Source organism: Rhinopithecus bieti, unplaced genomic scaffold (assembly GCF_001698545.2).
Source record: "Rhinopithecus bieti isolate Rb0 unplaced genomic scaffold, ASM169854v2 scaffold_32047, whole genome shotgun sequence".
Classification (NCBI taxonomy): domain Eukaryota; kingdom Metazoa; phylum Chordata; class Mammalia; order Primates; family Cercopithecidae; genus Rhinopithecus; species Rhinopithecus bieti.
The window spans coordinates 258,643-279,013 of NW_016814042.1; the positions used below are offsets into that span (position 1 = coordinate 258,643).

The following is a 20,371-nucleotide window of genomic DNA, read 5'->3' on the forward strand; positions in this document are numbered from 1 at the left end:
TTTTTTTTTTTGTATTTTTTTAGTAGAGACGGGGTTTCACCGTGTTAGCCAGGATGGTCTTGATCTCCTGACCTTGTGATCCGCCCGTCTCGGCCTCCCAAAGTGCTGGGATTACAGGCTTGAGCCACCGCGCCCGGCCGGAAAACAAAACCTCTTTAGCTGAGGTCCTATGTCCTCAGCAGGCCTGTCTTGGACCCCTCTCTACACTGGGGTAAATGACCCACCTCTACTAGGTCACCACAAACAAAGAGTATGAAGTGCTTTTGAGGATCAAAGCGACTTCAAGATGGCAGAGCCATGACATTTTTCTCCTGCTCCTCTCAAAAGTCATGCCAAACACCAAGAATGAGAAGTACAAGCACGTTCTCCAACCTGGATGAAGGGAGAGCTCCAACTGTCACCCCAAATCACAACAGGTAAAGACAGAAGCAAGTAGAGGAGCAGTCAACGATCTCAAGGGGAGCAAGCGGGTGACACTGAAATGCAGGGAGATGGGGGTGGAGCAAGTTCTCCGCTTGCCCCAGAGAACCCCAGGAAGGTTCAGGAATTAGGCACAGCATGGAATCTGGGGATGGGGGCTGATAACAAGGAGACTGCTTGGAAGTCTGTATGGAAAATGGAAACCCCAGGTTCTTACCAGCATCTAGCAGCTGCCCTGAGGTTTACTCTCTTGAGCAAACTTACCAGAGGGGTGCCAGGTGTCCCTTGCCCCAAGGAGAGGGGTGACAGGGAAATTAAAGTTGACCTCCTGAATGGTGAGCCTTAATTAAGCCCTCTCCTTTCCCCTGCTTCAGAATAAAGAGTGAAGATAAAGACCTACAGAAACTGATTGTGGCACGGGGGTCCGCAGTGAATAAAACCAGCTAGCCACCAAATGGAACCCATCAGTCTCTGGGCCTCACAAGGGACTCCTGGTCAGCTCCTGAGTTCCCCACCCTTAAATAAAAACAGCCAGGCCTGGTGCAGTGGCTCACACCTATAAGTAATCCCAACACTCTGGAAGGCTGAGGTGGGAGGATCAGTTGAGCCCAGGAAGTTGAGGCTGCAGTGAGCTATAATCATGCCATTGCACCGTAGCCTGCGCGAAAGAGCGAGACCCTGTTTTTCAAAAAAAAAAAAGAAAGGAAAGACCAAGGCAGGCTGATTGCTTGAGCCCAGGAGTTTGAGACCAGCCTGAGCAACACGGTGAAATCCTGTCTTTACAAAAAAGACAAAAATTAGCCAAGTGTGGTGGCACACGCCTGTAGTTCCAGCTACCCAGGAGGCAGAGGTGGGAGGATCGCCAGAGCCCAGGAGGTCCAAGGCTGCAGTGAGCTAAGATAGAGCCACTGTACTCCAGTTTGAGTGACAGAGTGAAACCCTGTGTCAAAAAATAAACAATCTAAGCAAACCAACAGGAGGAAACAGGTAATAAAGGAAGCAGAAAACCTTAAAGAAAAACAAAAGAGGATGGGTGCGGTGGTTCACGTATACAATCCCAACACTTTGGGAGGCTGAGGCGGGGGGATCACATGAGGTTAGGAGTTCAAGACCAGCCTGGCCAACATGGTGAAACCCCGTCTCTACTAAAAATACAAAACATTAGCTGGGTGTGGTGATGCACACCTGTAGTCCAGTTATTCAGGAGGCTGAGGCATGAGAACTGCTTGAACCCAGGAGGTGGAGGCTGCAGTGAGCCAAGATTGTGCCACTGCACTCTGGCCTGGGGACGGTGCAAGATTCCATCTCAAAAAAAAAAAAAAAGAAAACAAAAGGACAAGAGATGAACAACAGGCAAAAAGATAATAAATTAGGGGTCCAATATTGGATGGCAGTAAGTCTAGAAAGAGAAAAGAGAAACTAATAAAAGGGAATTTACTTTAAAAATATGAAGAAAGGCTGGGTGTTCGTAGCTCACGCCTGTAATCCCAGCACTTTGGGAGGCCGAGGTGGGTAGATCACTTGAGATCAAGAGTTTAAGAGCAGCCTGGATAACATGGTGAAAACCCATCTTTACCAAAAATACAAAAATTAGCCGGGCATGGTGGCATGTGCCTATAATCCCAGCTACTCGGGAGGCTGAGGCAGGAAGACTGCTTAAGCCCACAAGGAGGAGGCTGCAAAAAAAAAAAAAAAAAGAAGACGGAAATTTTTCTGAAATTGAAGCTCCTCTTTCAGTAAGTAGCGCAATGAATTCAAAACACTCAGTTAACATCATTGTGAAATTCACAGTACTAGAGATAAAGAGAAAATCCTTTATAGGATTTTCAGGTATATAGAAGGACAGGGAATGAGAAGGGCATAAAATGTCTTAAATGGCAAGATTGGAAGCCTGCAAACAGTGCCTCGATGCCTTCAAAATCTGAAGGAAAATTCATTTCAACCTGCATCTTATCCCCAGCCAAACACAAATCAAGTAAAAGTATAACAGAGATACTTCTCTCTTTTTCTTTAAATTAAATTAAATTTTATTTTTAGAGACAGGGTCTTGCTATGTTGGCCAGGCTGGTCTCAAACCCCTGGTTGCAAATGATCCTCCCGTCTCAGCCTCCCAAAGTGCTGGGATTACAGGTGTGAGCCACCATGCCTGGCCATAGAGACATTTCAGAAATAATACAGTAAGACGTGTTCTGCCAAAATTATAGAAAGACTAGGGCTTCAGGGAACCCCACATTGACAGTTGTGTGGCAGGGCTGGAGCAGCCAAACCGTCACTACAAATCTTGTCTTAATTCAGGAGAGAAGGAAAAAATGGGCAGATAAATCTAGAAGTCCGACTGTGTGCAAGACCTTACTATGACTGTATGCAAGACCTTCTGGAAGGTTTGGGAAAACCTAAATGAAAACCAAGCACATTTTTAAAACAAAGCATTTATTAACTCTGCTTTTACAAAAAAAATTATAAATGGAAATGCTATTATTATAGATTACTTGGCTCAAGAATCATAATAATAAAAACAACAAATATTTACTTTTAATTTTAATTTAAATTTTTTTTCTTTTTTTTTTGAGACAGGGTCTTGCTCTGTCACTCAGGCTGAAGTGCAGTGGTGCCATCGTGGCTCACTGCAACCTTGGACCTCCGGGCTCAGGTGATCCTCCCACCTCAGCTTCCTGAGCAGCTGAGACTACAGGCATGTGTCACCACACCCGGCTAATTTTTGTATATATTTTTTTGTAGAGACAGGGTTTTACCATGTTGCCTAGGGTGGGCTGGAACTCCTGGTCTCCAGCAATCCACTGCACCCAGCCTGTTTTTGTTTTTTGTTTTCCTTAAAGACAGAATCTTGCTATGTTGCCCAGGCTAGACTCAAACTTCTGGACTCAAGTGATCTTCCCGCCTCAGCCTCCTGAGGAGCTGGGATTACAGGTGTGTGCCACTGCACCTGGCTGGATTTTTTTAAAACTTTGAAATGTAATTTTACTGGGACAATGAGGGGAGAGGAAGAGAGAAAATACAGAGGTAAAAAAAAACCTCATTTACCAAAAAAGAGATTCAGGCTGGGCGCAGGGGCTCATGCCTGTAATCCCAGGGCTTTGGGAGGCCAAGGTGGGTGGATCACCCGAGGTCAGGAGTTCGAGACCAGCCTGGCCAACATGGCAAAGCCCTGTCTTTACTAAAAATACAAAAATTAGCTGGGCGTGGTGGCATGCGCCTGTAATCCCAGCTACTCGGGAGGCTGAGGCAGGAAAACTGCTTGAACCCGGGAGGCAGATGTTGCAGTGAGCCGAGATCATGCCACTGCACTCCAGCCTGGGCAAGAGAGTGAGACTCTGTCTCAAAAAAAAAAAAAAAAAAAAACCTACATTACACCTTAACTCCCATGAACTGTATTCAAGTATAGAGACTACTGCAATCCGGGGACAAAAGTGTTAATCCTCATCCACATATTTGCCAGTCTTTGCTCAATCCTTTTTCCTGAAAGTAGGTGTGCTGGTCTCATTTATTTACTCACTGAACCTCTACTTTGTACTAGCACCATGCGAGGTGCTAGGGATTTAAAAAAGTCAGATGTAGTGAAAGCACCTAGATCTAAACCTTACCTAATTTAGTCGGGAAAGACCTGTAAACACGTGATTACAGCCAAGTGTATGAAGTCCACAGACAGGCGTAAGTGGTGAGACCACCGAGGGACACAGATCCCAAGTCCTCCATCTTCCTGCTTCCAAGCAGCGTGACCCTAAACCCCTGGTCCAGAGAAACATCCATCTCACCCCAGTTCTGCAGTGCCCAAGAGGTGAGGGAGGTGAGCTAAGGCTGACCTTGATTGCCAACCCGGAGATGCAGAGCAGGGAAACCCAGAACCCTGCCTCCCAGCAGGGGAGGGAAAGAAGAGAGGAGCACCCCTACACCTCAAACCATTTGTGTAGATGGGATCCAGCCCATCGCTTGCTGGGGGGTAGAGGTCAAGGTTCGGTCTTGAACTATCGGGGGACAATAACTGAGGCTCATTCTACCTGAAATCCTTTGGAAACCCAGCTCTGTCATTCCACTTGCTAGCTCTCACGACTCTGGGCAAGTTACGACTTAAACTCTTTGTGCCTCAGTTTCTGCTTCTCCAGATTGGTGATGACAATGATGATGATGATGACGATAGTGCCAACTTCATAGGGTTACTGTGTGGATTTGAACAGTGGCTGATACAATAGAAGCCCCATACAATTCTAGTTATTATCATGACCTGCAGGGTCCCGGTGACATATTTCACCATTTATTCAGTGCCATCCATACCAGCAACCAATTATCAGTCAAAGCAGGGACAAATCAGAGGACAGGTAAGCAACTCAGGAGAGAGACTTGGAAGGGACAGAGTGAGGGCGTCCTCCCTCCTTTTTAGGTCCATGGAAACCAAGAACCATCATGAACTTCAGCATATTTGCTAGCCAGTATCCTTCAGGATTTTAAACTCCAGATGTGCACCAAATATAGGAATGATATTTTGTTTTCAAGGCATGTTTTGTGGTGACAGCAGTTTGCTTTCAATGTATAAAGCAACGGAGGGGTTCAAGACCAGCATGGATAAAAAATCACGATCTCATCTCTACAAAAGAAGTTAAAAATTAGCCAGGGGTAGGCCGGGTGGGGTGGCTCATGCCTGTAATCCCAGCACATTGGGAGGCCAAGGCAGGTGGATCACTTGAGGTCAGGAGTTTGAGACCAGCCTGACCAACATGGTGAAACTCTGTCTCTATTAAAAATACAAAAATTAGCTGTGTGTGGTGGCGGACGCCTGTAATCCCAGTTACTTGGGAGGCTGAGGCAGGAGAATCGATTGAATCCAGGCAGAGGTTGCAGTGAGCCAAAATTGCACCATTTCACTCCAGCTTGGGTGACAGCAAGACTCCGTCTCAAACAAACACATAAAAAAATTAGCCAGGTGTAGTGGTGCATGTCTGCAGTCCCAGTTACTCAGGAGGCTGAGGCAGGAGGATGGCTTGAACCCAGAATTCAAGGTTGCAGGGAACTACAATGTTGCCACTGCATGGTAGCCTGGGAGACAGAACAAGATCTGTCTCTAAAAATAAGTAAATAAATATTTTTTGTTAATTATCATTATTATTATTTTCTGAGATAGAGTCTCGCTCTATTGCCCAGGCTGGAGAACAATAGTGTAATCTTGACTTACTGCAACTTCTGCCTCCTGGGCTCAAGTGATCCTCTTGCCTCAGCTTCCCAAGTAGCTGGGACTATAGGCATGCAACACCCTGCCCAGCTAATTTTTTTTTTTTCTTTTGAGACAGAGTCTCGCTCTGTCGCCCAGGCTGGAGTGCAATCTTGCTCACCGCAAGCTCCACCTGCCGGGTTCACGCCATTCTCCTGCCTCAGCCTCCTGAGTAGTTGGGACTACAGGCGCGCACCACCACGCCCGGCTAATTTTTTTGTATTTTTAGTAGAGACGGGGTTTCACTGTGTTAGCCAGGATGGTCTTGATCTCTCGACCTCGTGATTCGCCTGCCTCAGCCTCCCAAAGTGCTAGGATTACAGGCGTGAGCCACCGCACCTGGCCTTTTTTTTTTTTTTTTTTGTAGATAAGGTTTTGTCATATTGCCTTGGCTGGTCTTGAACTTGTAGGCTCAAGCAATCCCCCCACCTCAGCCTCCCAAAGTTCTGGGATTACAATAAATAAAGCCACAGAGACATTCCCTTAGGTTCTAGTTTCCTCATCTGTAAAACAAGGGCATTGTACTAGGCTCATTCAAACTATTTTGAAAGCACCAGGCATATGCCATTTATTTTTAGGATCTCCTTGTTGGCAGGTACTTAATGTACAAATAGCATAGTGCTTGGAGGCAGATGTTCTGGCCTCAAACCTGGGCTTGCCACATACCAGTCCCTGAACTCCAACTTGAACTTTCATTCCTCAGTTATAAGAGGGAGGGAATAACAAAATCCACACCTCAGAGGAGTATCGTGAAGATTAAAAAAAATAAAGAACATCAAGATTCTTTGTATGAGAATAAAGTGACACTCACATAATTGTTGTTAAAGAGAAAATCACTTGGGAGAACACACACAACCAAAGAAAGATGTCACGAGCCGGGAACAGGAAGCATATTTGGAGGCCAAGGAGCACTGGAGGGCTGCATGAATGAAGGCTTAGATTTTCAGGCGAGGTGCATACAGCAATCGTGGTTGCCATCCGTCATTCCCTCTGGTCTGTGCTCACAGCCTGATGTGCTAGGTCTTATTCCCCCTTACAACTCCCCACGTAGGAGCCTCGCCTTGCAGAAGAGGAAACTGAGGCCCAGAAAGGCTGTCCCTTTACAGCCGTCCAGAGGCCAACCTAATCCACCTTGACTCCAATCCCAAATGCCTGCTACTGTTTAAAATTAGCACGGCTGGATCATGCCTGCAATTATAGTGTTTTGGGAGGCCAAGGCATGAGGATTGCTTGAGGCCAGGAGCTTGAGACCAGACTGGGCAACATAGTGAGACCCCCGTCTCTACAAAAAAATTTAAAAAGTAGCCTGGCATGATGGCGTATGCCTATGGTCCCAGCTACTCCAGAGGCTGAGGCAGGAGGATCGCTTTAGCCCAGGAGTTTGAGGCTGCAATGAGCTAGGATCATGCTACTGTACTCCAGCCTGGGTGACAGAGTGAGACCCTGTCTCCACAAAATAAAATAAAATTAGTAAAGCAGACCAGGCTACCACCCCTTAGCTAACACTCTCAGCTGGAAAAATTAAGAGGTCTTAGACTTCTGGGTGCTTGTCAGAACAGGATGTTCCCTGCCTTGAGCGCTTCCCCATAGCCCTCCAGTGCCCATACTCTGCGGCTGGACAGGACTTCTGTAAACTGAGCTGCGCATGGCCCTCACTTTCCCCTGGGGTTCCTTTGGCAGAAGCATTCTTCCCCTGGATGGGGGGACGTGAGGCTTAGTGAGAGTACGAGGATGGAATTCCTAGAACTGCTGTTTCCATTCCAGGGAGAGGGAGAGCATTTCACAACAGGGCCGGGGTGGGGGAGGTTCAAATGCTTGTGCTCAGATCCAAGCCAACAGCCAGTGAGCAAAACACCCTGGACAATCTGAACTCCAGGTCTGAGCAGCAGCTCCCTGTCAACCTGGAGGTAAACATGCCGGCACGCCAGAATCTCGGTCTTCCCTCCCTCCTCGTCACACAGTCCAGGGAGGAATCGCATGTATCTGGGTGGCTTTTCTGGCTGGATGGTCTATTTAACAAGCAGGACAGAACTGCCAGGGGGGAGGTCTTGGTGAGAGATGCAGAGCACACTCAGTCCAAGACTTTTCTTTACCTCTGCCCCCCAACCACCCACCTCCACAAAGAGAACCAAGATCCCAACATTTCTCAGGGGCCAGGGGTCTTATGAAGCTGCTGGATACCAGATGGGGACGATCGGCAGCCTCTCCCTCTGAGGCTCTGGCATGGGAGGGAATAGGTCAGTTTCTTTGAAAATTGGCTTCAGGCTGGGCGCGGTGGTTCACACCTGTAATCCCAGCACTTTGGGAGGCCAAGCCAGGTGGATCACCTGAGGTCAGGAGTTCAAGACCAGCCTGGCCAACATAGTGAAACCCCATCTCTACTAAAAATACAAAAATTAGCCGGGTGTGGTGGTGTGCACCTGTGGTCCCACCTACTCAGGAGGCTGAGGCAGGAGAATCGCTTGAACCTGGGAGGCGGAGGTTGCAGTGAGCCAAGATCGCACCACTACACTCCAGCCTGGGCAACAGAGCGAGCCTCCGTCTCAAAAAACAAAAAGAAAGAGGAAAAAAGAAAAGAAAATTGACTTTGACAGAGACTTTCAGAACAAAATAGCTGAGCTAATTATTCTGATTGCTGGCCAAGCTCCTCCCCTTCATCTCCTCCCAAACACTTCAAATGTACCCTATGGGTAAAGCTGCCTCTGAAATTCATTACCAATAGGGAATGCCCTTCTGAAATGCCTCCCATTAGAAACAGCAGTTCCTGCTGTCCCAGTTGGAAAGGCGAATGGCCCTGTTATAAGCTGAATAGTTGAATAGCATCTCTCCCAAAAACTTTTGTGTGTGTGTGTGAGATGGGGTCTCACTCTGTCACCCAGAGTGGAGTTCAGTGGCATGATTTTAGGTCACTGCAGCCTCCACCTCCCCAGTTCCAGAGATTCTCCTGCCTCAGCCTCCTCCTGGTAGCTGAGATTACAGGCACCCGCCACCATGCCTGGGTAATTTTTTGTATTTTCAGTAGAGACAGAGTTTTGCCATGTTGGCCAGGCTGGTCTTGAACTCCTGACCTCAAGTGATCCACCTGCCTTGACCTCCCAAAGTGCTGGGATTACAGGCATGAGCCACCATGCTCAGCCTGCCCCCAAAACTCTTATGTTGAAGCCCAACCCCAGTACCTCGGAATGTAACTAACTGTATTCGAAGATAAAGTCTTTAAAGGGATAATTAAATTAAAATGAGGCTGTTAGGGTGGAGCCCTAATCCAATCTGACTGAGGTCCTTATGAGAAGAGATTTGGATGCAGACAGAGGAAGGCCCATGTGCAGACACAGGGAGAAGGTGGCCATCTGCAAGCCAAGGAGAAGGGCCTCAGAACCCAGCCTTGCTGGCACTTTGATCTTGGACTTCCAGCCTCCAGAACTGGGAGAGAATTCATTTTGTTTAAAGCACCCAATCTGTGCTATTTTGTTATGGCAGCCATAGTAAACTAATGCAGGCCCGCTCTACCCTTGTGTTCAGAAGGGCAGAAGAGAGAAATCTGTTTACACCACACACTCACATACACACTCCTTAAGGCAAGAGACCTCCACATTTTCCACTTCCAAACCAAAGGGAGTACTGAGCCTGACTGCACCCTCTGCTATTCTCATTCCTGCCTGGTGTTGTACTGCTGGGCACAGACATATGAGTCTATCCTATTGCAGGGAGTGCTGGGTCCAGCAGGGCAGGTGTGGGCTCCCCTGAAGAGTGTTGCCAAAGCCTGGCCTGTAGGACGCTTGGAGGGGGAAGAGGAGATGGTTTGGGTGGTGGCCTGCAATGAAGGCACAACACAAAGAGTAATATATTGCTTAGTGGTCTAGCATCATGGCCACCTATGTCACCTATGTGGTTTGCTTTTTTTTTTTTTTTCCTGGGACAGGGTCTCACTCTGTTACATAGGCTGGAGTGCAGTGGCATGATCACAGCTCACCGTAACCTCAAATTCCTGGGCTCCAGAGAGCCTTCTACCTCAGCTTCCCGAGTAACTAGGACTACAGGTGCACGCCACTACACCTGGCTAGTTTTTAAATTTTTTTTGTAAAGACAGGGTCTCACTATTTGCCCAAGTTGGTCTTGAACTCCTGGCCTCAAGCAATCCACCCGCCTTGGCTTCCCACAGTGCTGGGATTACAGGCATGAATTACTGCACCTGACCTTGTGTGGTTTGCTTTGTGGAGGTGATCATAAGGCCGTGAGAACAGGGTATGGGATCTATGAGTCAGTACCTTCAGGAAGGTGTCCTTTGTTCTTTAACCCTGATTCACAGGGTTGTGATTCCACTCGGCTTCTGTACCTGGTCCTGGCTCTGCTGGCCACACATCAGGATGGGCAGCACCTTCCCTCTAAGACCCATGCTTTGAGGTCTGGCCCTCGTGGAGGATTATTCGAAAATGTGGCTCCTACCACTCCTCCCATTCCTGTTTGCACATGTAGCTTCTCTCATTAAAAGGCATGTATTTCCTGCCAGGCATCGTGGCTCACGCCTGAATCCCAGTGCTTTGGGAAGCCAAGGTAGGCAGATTGCCTGAGGTTAGAAGTTCGAGACCAGCCTGGCCAACATGGCAAAACCCCGTCTCTACCAAAAATACAAAAATTAGCCAGGAGTGGTGGCAGGCGCCTGTAATCCCCACTACTTGGGAGGCTGAGGCAAGAGAATCACTTGAACCCGGGAGGTGGAGGTTGCAGTGAGCTGAGATCGTGCCACCGCACTCTGGCCTGGGCGACAGAGCCAGATTCTGTCAAACAAACAAGCAAACAAAAAAGGCCAGGTGCAATGGCTCATGCCTGTAATCCCAGCACTTTGGGAGGCCGAGATGGGCGGATCACGAGGTCAGGAGATCGAGACCATCCTGGCTAACGCTGAAACCCCGTCTCTACTAAAAAATACAAAAAACTAGCCGGGCGAGGTGGCGGGCGCCTGTAGTCCCAGCTACTCGGGAGGCTGAGGCAGGAGAATGGCGTAAACCCGGGAGGCGGAGCTTGCAGTGAGCTGAGATCCGGCCACTGCACTCCAGCCTGGGTGAGAGAGCGAGACTCCGTCAAAAAAAAAAAAAAAAAAAAAAAATCATAAGTCAAAAATGCATTTAGGGCCAGGAGCAGTGGCTCACGCCTATAATTCCAGCACTTTGGGAGGCTGAGGCGGGCAGATCACTTGAGGTCAGGAGTTCGAGACCAGCCTGACCAACATGATGAAACCCCATCTCTATTAAAAATACAAAATTAGTTGGGTGTGGTGGCACATGCCTATAATCCCAGCTACTTGGGAAGCTGAGGCAGGAGAATGGCTTGAACCTGGGAGGCAGACGTTGCAGTGAGCAGAGATTGCACCACTGCACTCTAGCCTGGGCGACAGAGTGACACTGTCTCAAAAAAAAAAAAAAAAAGCATTCAGTACACGTAACTGACTGAACATTAATTATACCTTAGCCTTCCCTACCTTAAATGTGCTCAGAACACTTACATTAGCCTGCAGCTGGACAAAATATCTGGCAACTCAGCACACTATAGACTCTATAGCGGGCTGTCCAATCTTCTGGCTTCCCTGGGCCACATTGGAAGAAGAATTGTCTTGGACCACACGTAAAATACACTAACACTGGCTGGGCGCGGTGGCTCACACTTGTAATCCCAGTACTTTGGGAGGACGAGGCGGGCAGATCACCTGAGGCCGGGAGTTCGAGACCAGCCTAACCAACATGGAGAAACACCGTCTCTACTAAAAATACAAAATTAGCTGGGCATGGTTGCGCATGCCTGTAATCCCAGCTACTCGGGAGGCTGAGGCAGAAGGATCACTTGAACCCAGGAGGCGGAGGTTGCAGTGAGCCGAGATTGTGCCATTGCACTCCAGCTGAGCTTTAAAAAAAAAAGACATTTCATAATGTTTTAAGGAAGTTTACGGACTTGTATTGGGCCTCATTCAAAGCTGTCCAGGGCGCATGTTGCCCAAGGGCCTCAGGTTGGACAAGCTTGTGACTGGCCATTTGTCCTCATGTTTGTGGGGCTAAATGGGAGCTGCAGCTCACTGTCCCGGCCGAGTGTCTTGAGAGTATGTACCTCATATCGCTGGCCCAGAAACAGATCAAAATTCACAACTCAATGTACAATTTCTAGGCTGGGCGTGGTGGCACACACCTGTAGTCCCAGCTACTTGGGAGGCTGGGGTGGGAGGACTGCTTGAGCCTGAGAGACGGAGATTGCAATGAGCCGAAATCATGCCTGTGCACTCTAACATGGGTAATAGAATAAGACTCTGTCTTAAAAACAATTTTAAAAAGTAAAATTTCTACTGAACACATATCACTTTTACACCATCGTAAGGTCAAAAATTGTAGTCGCACCATCATAATCAGGGATTATCTGTATGAGGGTAAGTAGGAGGGTTCAGAGAAAGTTATTCTCTGGCCGGTCCAGTGGTTCATGCGTGTAATCCCAGTGTTTTGGGAGGCTGAGGCGGTGGATCTCTTGAGCCCAGGAGTTCCAGACTAGCCTGGGCAACATGACAAAACTCTGTCTCTACTACATATTTAAAGATTAGCCAGGCTTGGTGGCGTGTGCCTGTAGTCCCAGCTACTGGGGAGGCTGAGGCAAAAGGATCAGCTGAGCTCAGGGGGTTGAGGCTGCAGTGAGCCATGATCATGCCACTGTACTCCAACCTGCAACAGTGTAAGACTTTGTCTCATAGAACAAACAAACAAACAAAAAACAGACAACAACAACATCAAAACAGAGAAAGTTTCTGCCCCTGGGACATTCTGAGATAAACACTTAGACCCTGCAACTGAAAGGACAGAAAAGGAAATTTAAACATCATCATTAAGCCAGCGGAGACCGAGGCCTGATGGTAAGAAAACTAGGTTATCCTGACCAGGCGCGGAGGCTCACGCCTGGAATCCCAGGACTCTGGGAGGTCGAGGCGGGCGGATCACAAGGTCAGGAGATCGAGACCAGCCTGGCCAACATGGTGAAACCCTGTCTCCACTAAAAATACAAAAATTAGCTGGGCGTGGTGGCGTGTGCTTGTAATCCCAGCTACTCAGGAAGTGAGGCAGGAGAATCACTTGAACCAGGGAGTTGATTACAGTGAGCTGAGATCACGCCACTACACTCCAGCCTGGGCGACAGAGCAAGACTCCGTCTAAAAATAAATAAATAAATAAAATAAGAGAACTAGGTTATCCTGAGGGGAACACTTTCATTCCAGAATTCTTTTCAACTCTTCACCTTCCGGACATTAGACCTGGCATTAGGTCATGTGAATACAAAGATGAGTAAGACTGCTCTGAAAAAATTTCCTGGCTAACCTAGGGAACAAACACGTAAACAAATAAGTGTGATTCATTCGCTATGAATCATAATGGAGAGAGACCCCAGGCATGGGTCTAAGTCAGACCAGAAAGAAACAGGTTTTTCATGGGTTTGTTGGCACAGGCAAGAATGTATGTGCACAGCTGAACATTTTTTCTTCAAAAACTCACCTTGGAAAGCAATGTTCCTTTTTTTTCAATATTGCTGTGCCTTCCCAGGCCAGGCATGGTGGAGCATGCCTGTAATCCCAGAACGTTGGGAGGCCAAGGTGGGTGGATTACTTGAGTTCAGGAGTTTGAGACCAGCCTGGGCAACATGGCGAAATCCCAGCTCTACCAAAAAATACAAAAATTAGCCGGGCATGGTGGTGCACGCCTGTAGTCCCAGCTACAGGCTGGGACTGAGATGGGAGGATCGCTTGAGTCCAGGAGGTTGAGGCTGCAACTGCACTCCAGCCTGGGTGACAAAGTGAGACCCTGTCTCAAATTGAAAAAAAAAAAAAAAAAGAAAGAAACAATATTGCTGTGCCTTCCTAACTCATCTTCCAGAACATCAAAATAAAGGTCTATATGAGAAAATGCCTCGCTACTTTATGTCAACGGATAAATACGGTACTGCTCTACTGACCCTTTTTCCTCAGATTTGCCAGTGAAGGACTTTTTTGCTCTTTTAGGAAGAAAAAAAAATCAAACTCTCTCTCTCGTTTCTTTTTTTTGAGACGGAGTTTCACTCTTGTCACCCAGAATCATTCGAGTGAGTCTCATGCCTTAGCCTCCTGAGTAGCTGGGATTACAGGCGCCCACGCCAGGGCTGGCTAATTTTTTTTTGTTTGTTTGTTTTAGTAGAGATGGGGTTTCACCATGTTGGCCAAGCTGGTCTTGAACTTCTGACCTCAAGAGATCTGCTCGGCGTCCCAAAGTGTTGGGATTACATGTGTGAGCCATTGCACCTGGCCTCTCCTTTCAAATAATAAAAAAACTAGAGGGTCAGATTCAGAAACAAAGCATGACCCTGTCTCTACAAAAATAAATAGCCCGGTGTGTGGTCCCAGCTACTCGGGAGGCCGAGGCAGGAGAATTGCTTGAACCCAGGAGGCGGAAGCTGCAGGGAGCCGAGATAGTGCTACTGCACTCCAGCCTGGTGACAGAATGAGACTCTGCCTCAAAAATAAAATAGAATAATCTCAGCACTTTGGGAGGCCGAGGCGGGTGGATCACAAGGTCACGAGTTCGAGACCAGCCTGGCCAACATGGTGAAACCCCGTCTCTACTAAAAATACAAAAAATTAGCCAGGTGTGGTAGCACGCCTGTAAACCCAGATACTTGGGAGGCTGAGGCAGGAGAATTGCTTGAACCCAGGAAGCGGAGGTTGCAGTGAGCCAAGATCGCATCATTGTACTCAGCCTGGGCGACAGAGCAAGACTCCATCTCAAGGAACAAACAAATAATAAATAAATAAATAAATAATTAGCTGGGCATGGTGGCATGTGCCTGTCATCCCAGCTACTGGGGAGACTGAGGCAGGAGAATCAGCCTGAACCTGGCAGGCGGAGGTTGCAGTGAGCTGAGATCACGCCACTGCACTCTAGCCTGGGCGACAGAATGAGACTGCCTCAAAAATAAAATAAAATAATAATAATAATAATAAGGCTGGGTGTGGTGGCTCAGGCCTGTAATTGTAGCACTTTGAGAGGCCGAGGCGGGTGGATCACCTGAGGTCAGGAGTTTGAGACCAGCCTGACTAACAAGATGAAACCCTGTCTCTAATAAAAATACAAAAATTAGCCATGTGTGGTGGCAGATGCCTGTAATCCCAGCTACTTGGGAGGCTGAGGCAGAAGAATCGATTGAACCCAGGAGGTGCAGGTTGCAGTGAGCCAAGATCGCACCACTGCATCCTACGCTCCAGCCTGGGTAACAAGAGCGAAACTCCATCTCAAAATAATAATAATAATAAAACGGAGTCTGGGGATTGGTGGGAGTCTGGGGTGCTCTACACCAGGAAACCCCCCCCCCCCCACCACCAAATCTTTAATAAGGGACACAGTGTGGAATGCTTCCAACACTTTAAAAATTTTATTTATTTAATTTATACCGACAGTCTCATTATGTTGCTCAGGCTGGTCTTGAACTCCTGGTCTCAAGTAATTTTCCTGCTTCCAGCCTTCCTAGTAGCTGGGATTACAGGTGTGAGCCACTGCACCCGGCTCCTTCAAACACTTTAAAAAGAAGCTCAGGTAAATGTGAGAAGAGGGTCCATTGTTTCTCCCTCACTGCATTAATGTCCAAGCTCTTTTAACCCATCCTTAATAATAACTTCTTCCCTCTATGTGACTAAGGCCTCAGGACATGGGCTGTGCTCTGGCTTCGGTGCCTAGCCTACGTCCCCCTCTTCCCAGCACTGCCTCTTTCATGTCCAAAGACTTGGAAGCTGCTCCAAGGTAAGCTTCCCGGGCACAGACCTTGTTTGCTTAACCAAACAGGGTGCCATTAACACCTGCAGCCCTACCTGCTCACCTCGGATTCACCTTATCCAGGTATGGGTCTTTGGCACAACTGCCATCCAGGCCTGTATGTAGGCTTCAGAGTCAAACAGGCAACACGGAGCTGGGAATGTGGAGATCGATAAGGGAAAGTTTCTTTCTGACCCACTCAAAGGTTCTGCTGGCTAATGGGTTGTTTATGGTGTTGCTGGATATTTCTAAGACTCCAAAGACTCAAATATTCATACATGACACTCCCTTCAGCAAAATTCTCTTAAGTACTCCAGACAGCTAACCTCAGCAGAGCCTCAGTGTGCAAATGGTTAATGACCATGGAAAGCAAACTGGAGGCCGGGTGAGGTGACTCATGCCTATAATCCCAACAGTTTGGGAGGCCGAGGTGGGAGGATTGCTTGAACCCAGGAGTCTGAGGCCAGCCTGGGCAATGCAGAGAGACCCTGCCTCTACAAAAAAATCAAAAAATTAGCAGGGCATGGGGGCACGTGCCTATAGTCCCAGCTACTCGCAAGGCTGAGGCAGGAGGATCACTTGAGCCCAGGAGTTTGAGGCTGCAGTGAGCTATGTTCATGTTACTGTACTCCAGCCTGGGTGACACAGTGAGACCCTGTCTCAGGAAAAAAAAAAAAAAAAAAGGAAAGCAAACTGGAGTCACAGGAATGGAGACAGCGCAACCCAACTCTGCTTCTTTCCCTCCAGGGACAATCACTTGAGGGCCATTCCCAGCAGGAGTGACTGGTGGGCACTTACTCCAGTGGTTCTTCCTGAGAAGCTGACAGTCCCTATAAGTAAGCAGGTGCAGACAGCCATACAGACACTCTATCAAAAGCCTGACTCTCCACACCATGTTTTAGAGATGGATGCTGAGCCCAACCTCAAGGTTTACCTGGATGGAGTCATCATTTTTTTTTTTTTTTGCCAGACTCCAGAGATCTGAAAGGTGAGGGGAGTTATGTTCCACTAATTCCTGAGTACTCAGAGTGTGGTATGTGCACCAATCACTGAGAGCTAGTTAGAAATGCTGAATCTAGGCCGGGTATGGTGACTCATGCCTGTAATCCCAGCACTCTGGAAGGCCGAGGTAGGCAGATCACTTGAGGTCAGGAGTTTGAGACCAGCCTGGCCAACACAGTGAAACCCCCGTCTCTGCCAAAAAATACAAAAATTAGCCGGGCATGCATGGCATGTGCCTGTTGTCCTAGCTATTGGGGAGGCTGAAGTGGGAGGATCGCTTGAATCCGGGAGGTGGAGGTTGCTGTGAGCTGAGATCACGCCATTGCACTCCAGCCTAGGCGACAGAGTGAGACCCTTCTCAAAAAAAAAAAAAAAAAGAAATGCTGAATCTAGTCCCCACCCCCACCTACGGAATCAGAATATGCACTTAAATGAAGCCCCCAGTTATCCTCAAGCACCTGGAAGGTTGAGACACAGTATTCTGCTCTGGAGCAAAAGGGTCCTGCAATGTGACCATTTCAGCTTCTCTGCCCTAGCAGAGGTGGGCTGAGGTGGGCTTTGGAGGAAGAGTTCACACCTTGGCTAATCGAGGCCGACCAGGCTTGCTTGACTTTAGTGGAAGTAAGCCGGGTTTCCCTGGCTTAGGGACTGTGAGCTGTACCTGGACGACCCAAAGAGTGAGCTGGCTTTAGGCTCCTGGCACTGCTAGCTTCTTCCAGTGATCTCAGAAACATGCTATGCCCTGATGCAGAGCCCCTTCCCTACTCCCCCTACTGCTAAAGACCTTCAAAAGGAGGGGAATTTGCTGTGGTCTGTCAGCCCCCTGCCTACTCCCCACTTCCCAACCCAAAGTGAAAAGTGGATTCGGGCCCGGCGCGGTGGCTCAAGCCTGTAATCCCAGTCCCAGCACTTTGGGAGGGCCGAGACGGGTGGATGAGCGAGGTCAGGAGATCGAGGACCAAAAACCCCTAGCTAACACGGCGAAACCCCGTCTCTACTAAAAAATACAAAAAACTAGCCGGGCGAGTTGGCGGGCGCCTTGTAGTCCCAGCTACTTGGGAGGGCTGAGGCAGGAGAAGGGCGTAAACCCGGAGGCGGAGGCTTTGCAGTGAGGCTGAGATCTCGGCCAGCTGGCACTCCAAGCCTGGGCGACAGGCGAGACTCCCCGTCTCCAACAAAAAAAAAAAAAAAAAAAAGAAAAGTGGATTCGAAGTTCATGTATTTTATGTTTATTATTTATTTTAGAGACAGGGTCTCACTCTGTCACCCAGGCTGGAATGCAGTGGTCAATCATAGCTCACTACAGCCTCCAACTCCTAGGCTCAAGCGACCCTCTGGCCTCAGCCTCTGTAGTAGCTAGGACATCTTTTTTTTTTTTTTTTTTTTTTTTTTTTTTTTTGTAGAGATGGAGTCTCACTATGTTGCCCAGGCTGGTCTTGAACTCCTGGCCTCAAGCAATTCTCCTGCCTCGACTCCCCAAAATGCTGAGATTACAGGTGTGAACCTTGGTACCTGGGCCAGAAGTGCCTATAAACAGTATCTGTGGCTTCCAATTTGACCCAACAATCCAGCAATAAAAGGTGCAAAAAAGGACTACCTGTGCCTTCAGGCCAGCCTCAGGGCCCACCCTGAACAAATCCAGCAGACGTTTACACCCTCAGTTGAAAGAAGTCCAAAATTGTCAGGAATTGTCCTGGTAGACCATTGTGACAGGGACAAAGGAGAACAGCATGAACTACAAAAGACCCAGCAAGGGAAAGTGGATGAGTCGGGAATGGCAACAAGAGCCCCTGCGAGCTTTTCCTTGGCTCATTTCTAATAGAAAACGAAGCATTCCTCCCTTCTCTGCCTGGTTGCTATTTCTTGTCCAATCTGGGAAAACGGTGTGACAATGGGCAATAGACACGTGTTCAAGCTCTGGAGCCTCAATGCCAGGCTCTGTAGAATAAGGCAGCAGGGCTGGACAAGATCCCTAACCATTCTAACAGTGTATGTTTTGGATCAAATAGTTGAGGACGTCGGATCCGGCCGTGCACGCTGCTGGCAGGACAGCCGCCTGAGAAAATAAGCATGTGGCCTCTGCCCACCACCGAGTGAAGCGCCAGGATCTGTCGCGTTTTCGAGTAGTTTGGAAAGCGGCGTGGAGGAGATTGAAGGGAGAGAAGTCAAAGGGGTGGGGGCAGTGCGAGGATGGGAGGGGAGTGGAGAGCCACGAGGATTTGTTTCATCATGCAAACAGGCGCGTAGGTTTCATCAGCGTCTGTGCGCTGGGGCTCCGGGGCTGGGAGGGAATGCCAGGCTCCTGAGGGCAGCCTGAGGCTGCTCCCCCTACCCGTGCCAGCTCAGCTTCCTCTTCCTCATCCTCTCCCAGGGAGGTCACACGGTGCCTCCTCCTCTCCCCGGACAGAAGAAGGTGTTTTTCTGCACAGCCCTGCCCGTGGCGCCAGGCCCCCCCGCGGAGATCCCACTCGCGTAAATGGGGAACGTGCCACAGGTGCCCGGGAGGCTCTGCTGGAGCAGGCGAGCACCCCCCAAATCCAAACCTCCGTCAGAGCGCGCGTGTCCAACGCAAAACTAGGGGTGCTTCGGAAAGGAAAAAGGGCCCTGCAGGAATCATTTATCCCAACAGATAATACCCATTCCATAAAAACACCAGGCCAGGCCTCTCCTGGATCGTGGGCCACCCTGACTCCGCCCTATCCTGCCTCGGGAGCGCCCCCAACACCCACAAGGGGCAGCACAGCTCGGCATGTGGCAGTCCTGGAAGCGTGCGTGTTTGTTAGGTATCAGCTGTCTGACACCTAACAGAAAGAGGAAACGAACGGGGCAGTTTGCAACCTGGGTCTGGACGACGCACTCAGAGGGCAGACGGGCGGCCACTTCCATGACCCTCGCTATCTCCCCGATGCCCCTTCTCCGTTCTTTCCAGTCACAGCGCCCTTGAGCCTGGACACCCAGTCCAATCCGCGATTCCCGATCCTCCCGCCCGCCGAGGAGCCGGCCAGCTGCGTACCCAAGCCCGCGCCTACCTCCCGGGGTGGTGCTGAAGAGTGTGCCGCCGGGGGTCGTGCTGTAGTCCCCGGGAGGGAGCTGCACGCCGTCGCCGAGCACCACCCGGCGAGTGGCGGGGATGGCCCGACTTGGGGTCTGGCTGCAGCTGCTGCCCCCGGACATGGTCTCCTGTGCGCTGCACCAGCGAACCTCTCGCTGCTCTACCGCGCCTCCAGCCTCGCTCCGCCTCGCCCGGTCCCGCTCAGCCTTGCCCCGTCCCGCCCCGCCCCAGGACGCCCCTTCCGCCTCTCCCGCCCCACGCCCCTGGGATTTGTAGTCCGCGCCGCAGCCCCACCCAGCTCCAGGACGTTGCTTCCACGTGGGATCCCCCGCAGCCCCCCGACCCACTCACGCCTGCTCACGGGCTCTTCCGCACGGGCGCCGGCGCCGCCCCGCTGCGACTGCCCCTCTGTCCTGTGTCCCTCCCCGCCACGTTGGCAGGGACAGGGGTGGGGGTGGTGAGCGGGATAGCTCGCCTAAGTTAATCCTTGGCTGGGTTGGGGGCGGCGACTCAGGACCGCGCGGAGATCCGAGCTGACCCGGCCCACTGCAGGAAGGCCGGGTTTCTGTCTTAGTACATCAGGCCCGGTGTACCCTCCGGCACTCCCTGTTTCGTGCCTTAGTTCCTCAGATGAGAAAGTGGGGATTGAGTGGTCATGCTCACCCCTTCCCCCGCCTCAATTTCTTGACCTTGATGGGGGTGGGGATGGAGGGGCTAACAATTCTGTTCCCGGCCTTTAGACAGGGTGTGGGAGGAGGAGTGAACCAACCAGCGGCGTCCTGGGAGTTAAATTTAGAGCTAGGGGGACGGGGGTGGGGGGAGAGGGAAGGGCGTAGGACAGGGGTAAGAGTTTGTCAAAGAGGTTTCCCGATAACT

At 49.7% G+C, this 20,371-nt stretch overlaps 1 protein-coding gene across 1 annotated transcript in view; it reads right to left on the reverse strand.

Moving 5' to 3' along the window:
- Window positions 1–19,865, reverse strand: part of EIF4EBP1 (eukaryotic translation initiation factor 4E binding protein 1) — a 29,207-nt gene extending 9,342 nt beyond the window's left edge. The window contains exon 1 of the mRNA XM_017849393.1: window positions 19,473–19,865. Within this exon, the coding sequence (XP_017704882.1) occupies window positions 19,473–19,617 (145 nt within the window). The 5' untranslated portion in view covers window positions 19,618–19,865. The remainder of the gene's footprint in view (window positions 1–19,472) is intronic.
- Between the last annotated feature and the right edge of the window lie 506 nt (window positions 19,866–20,371).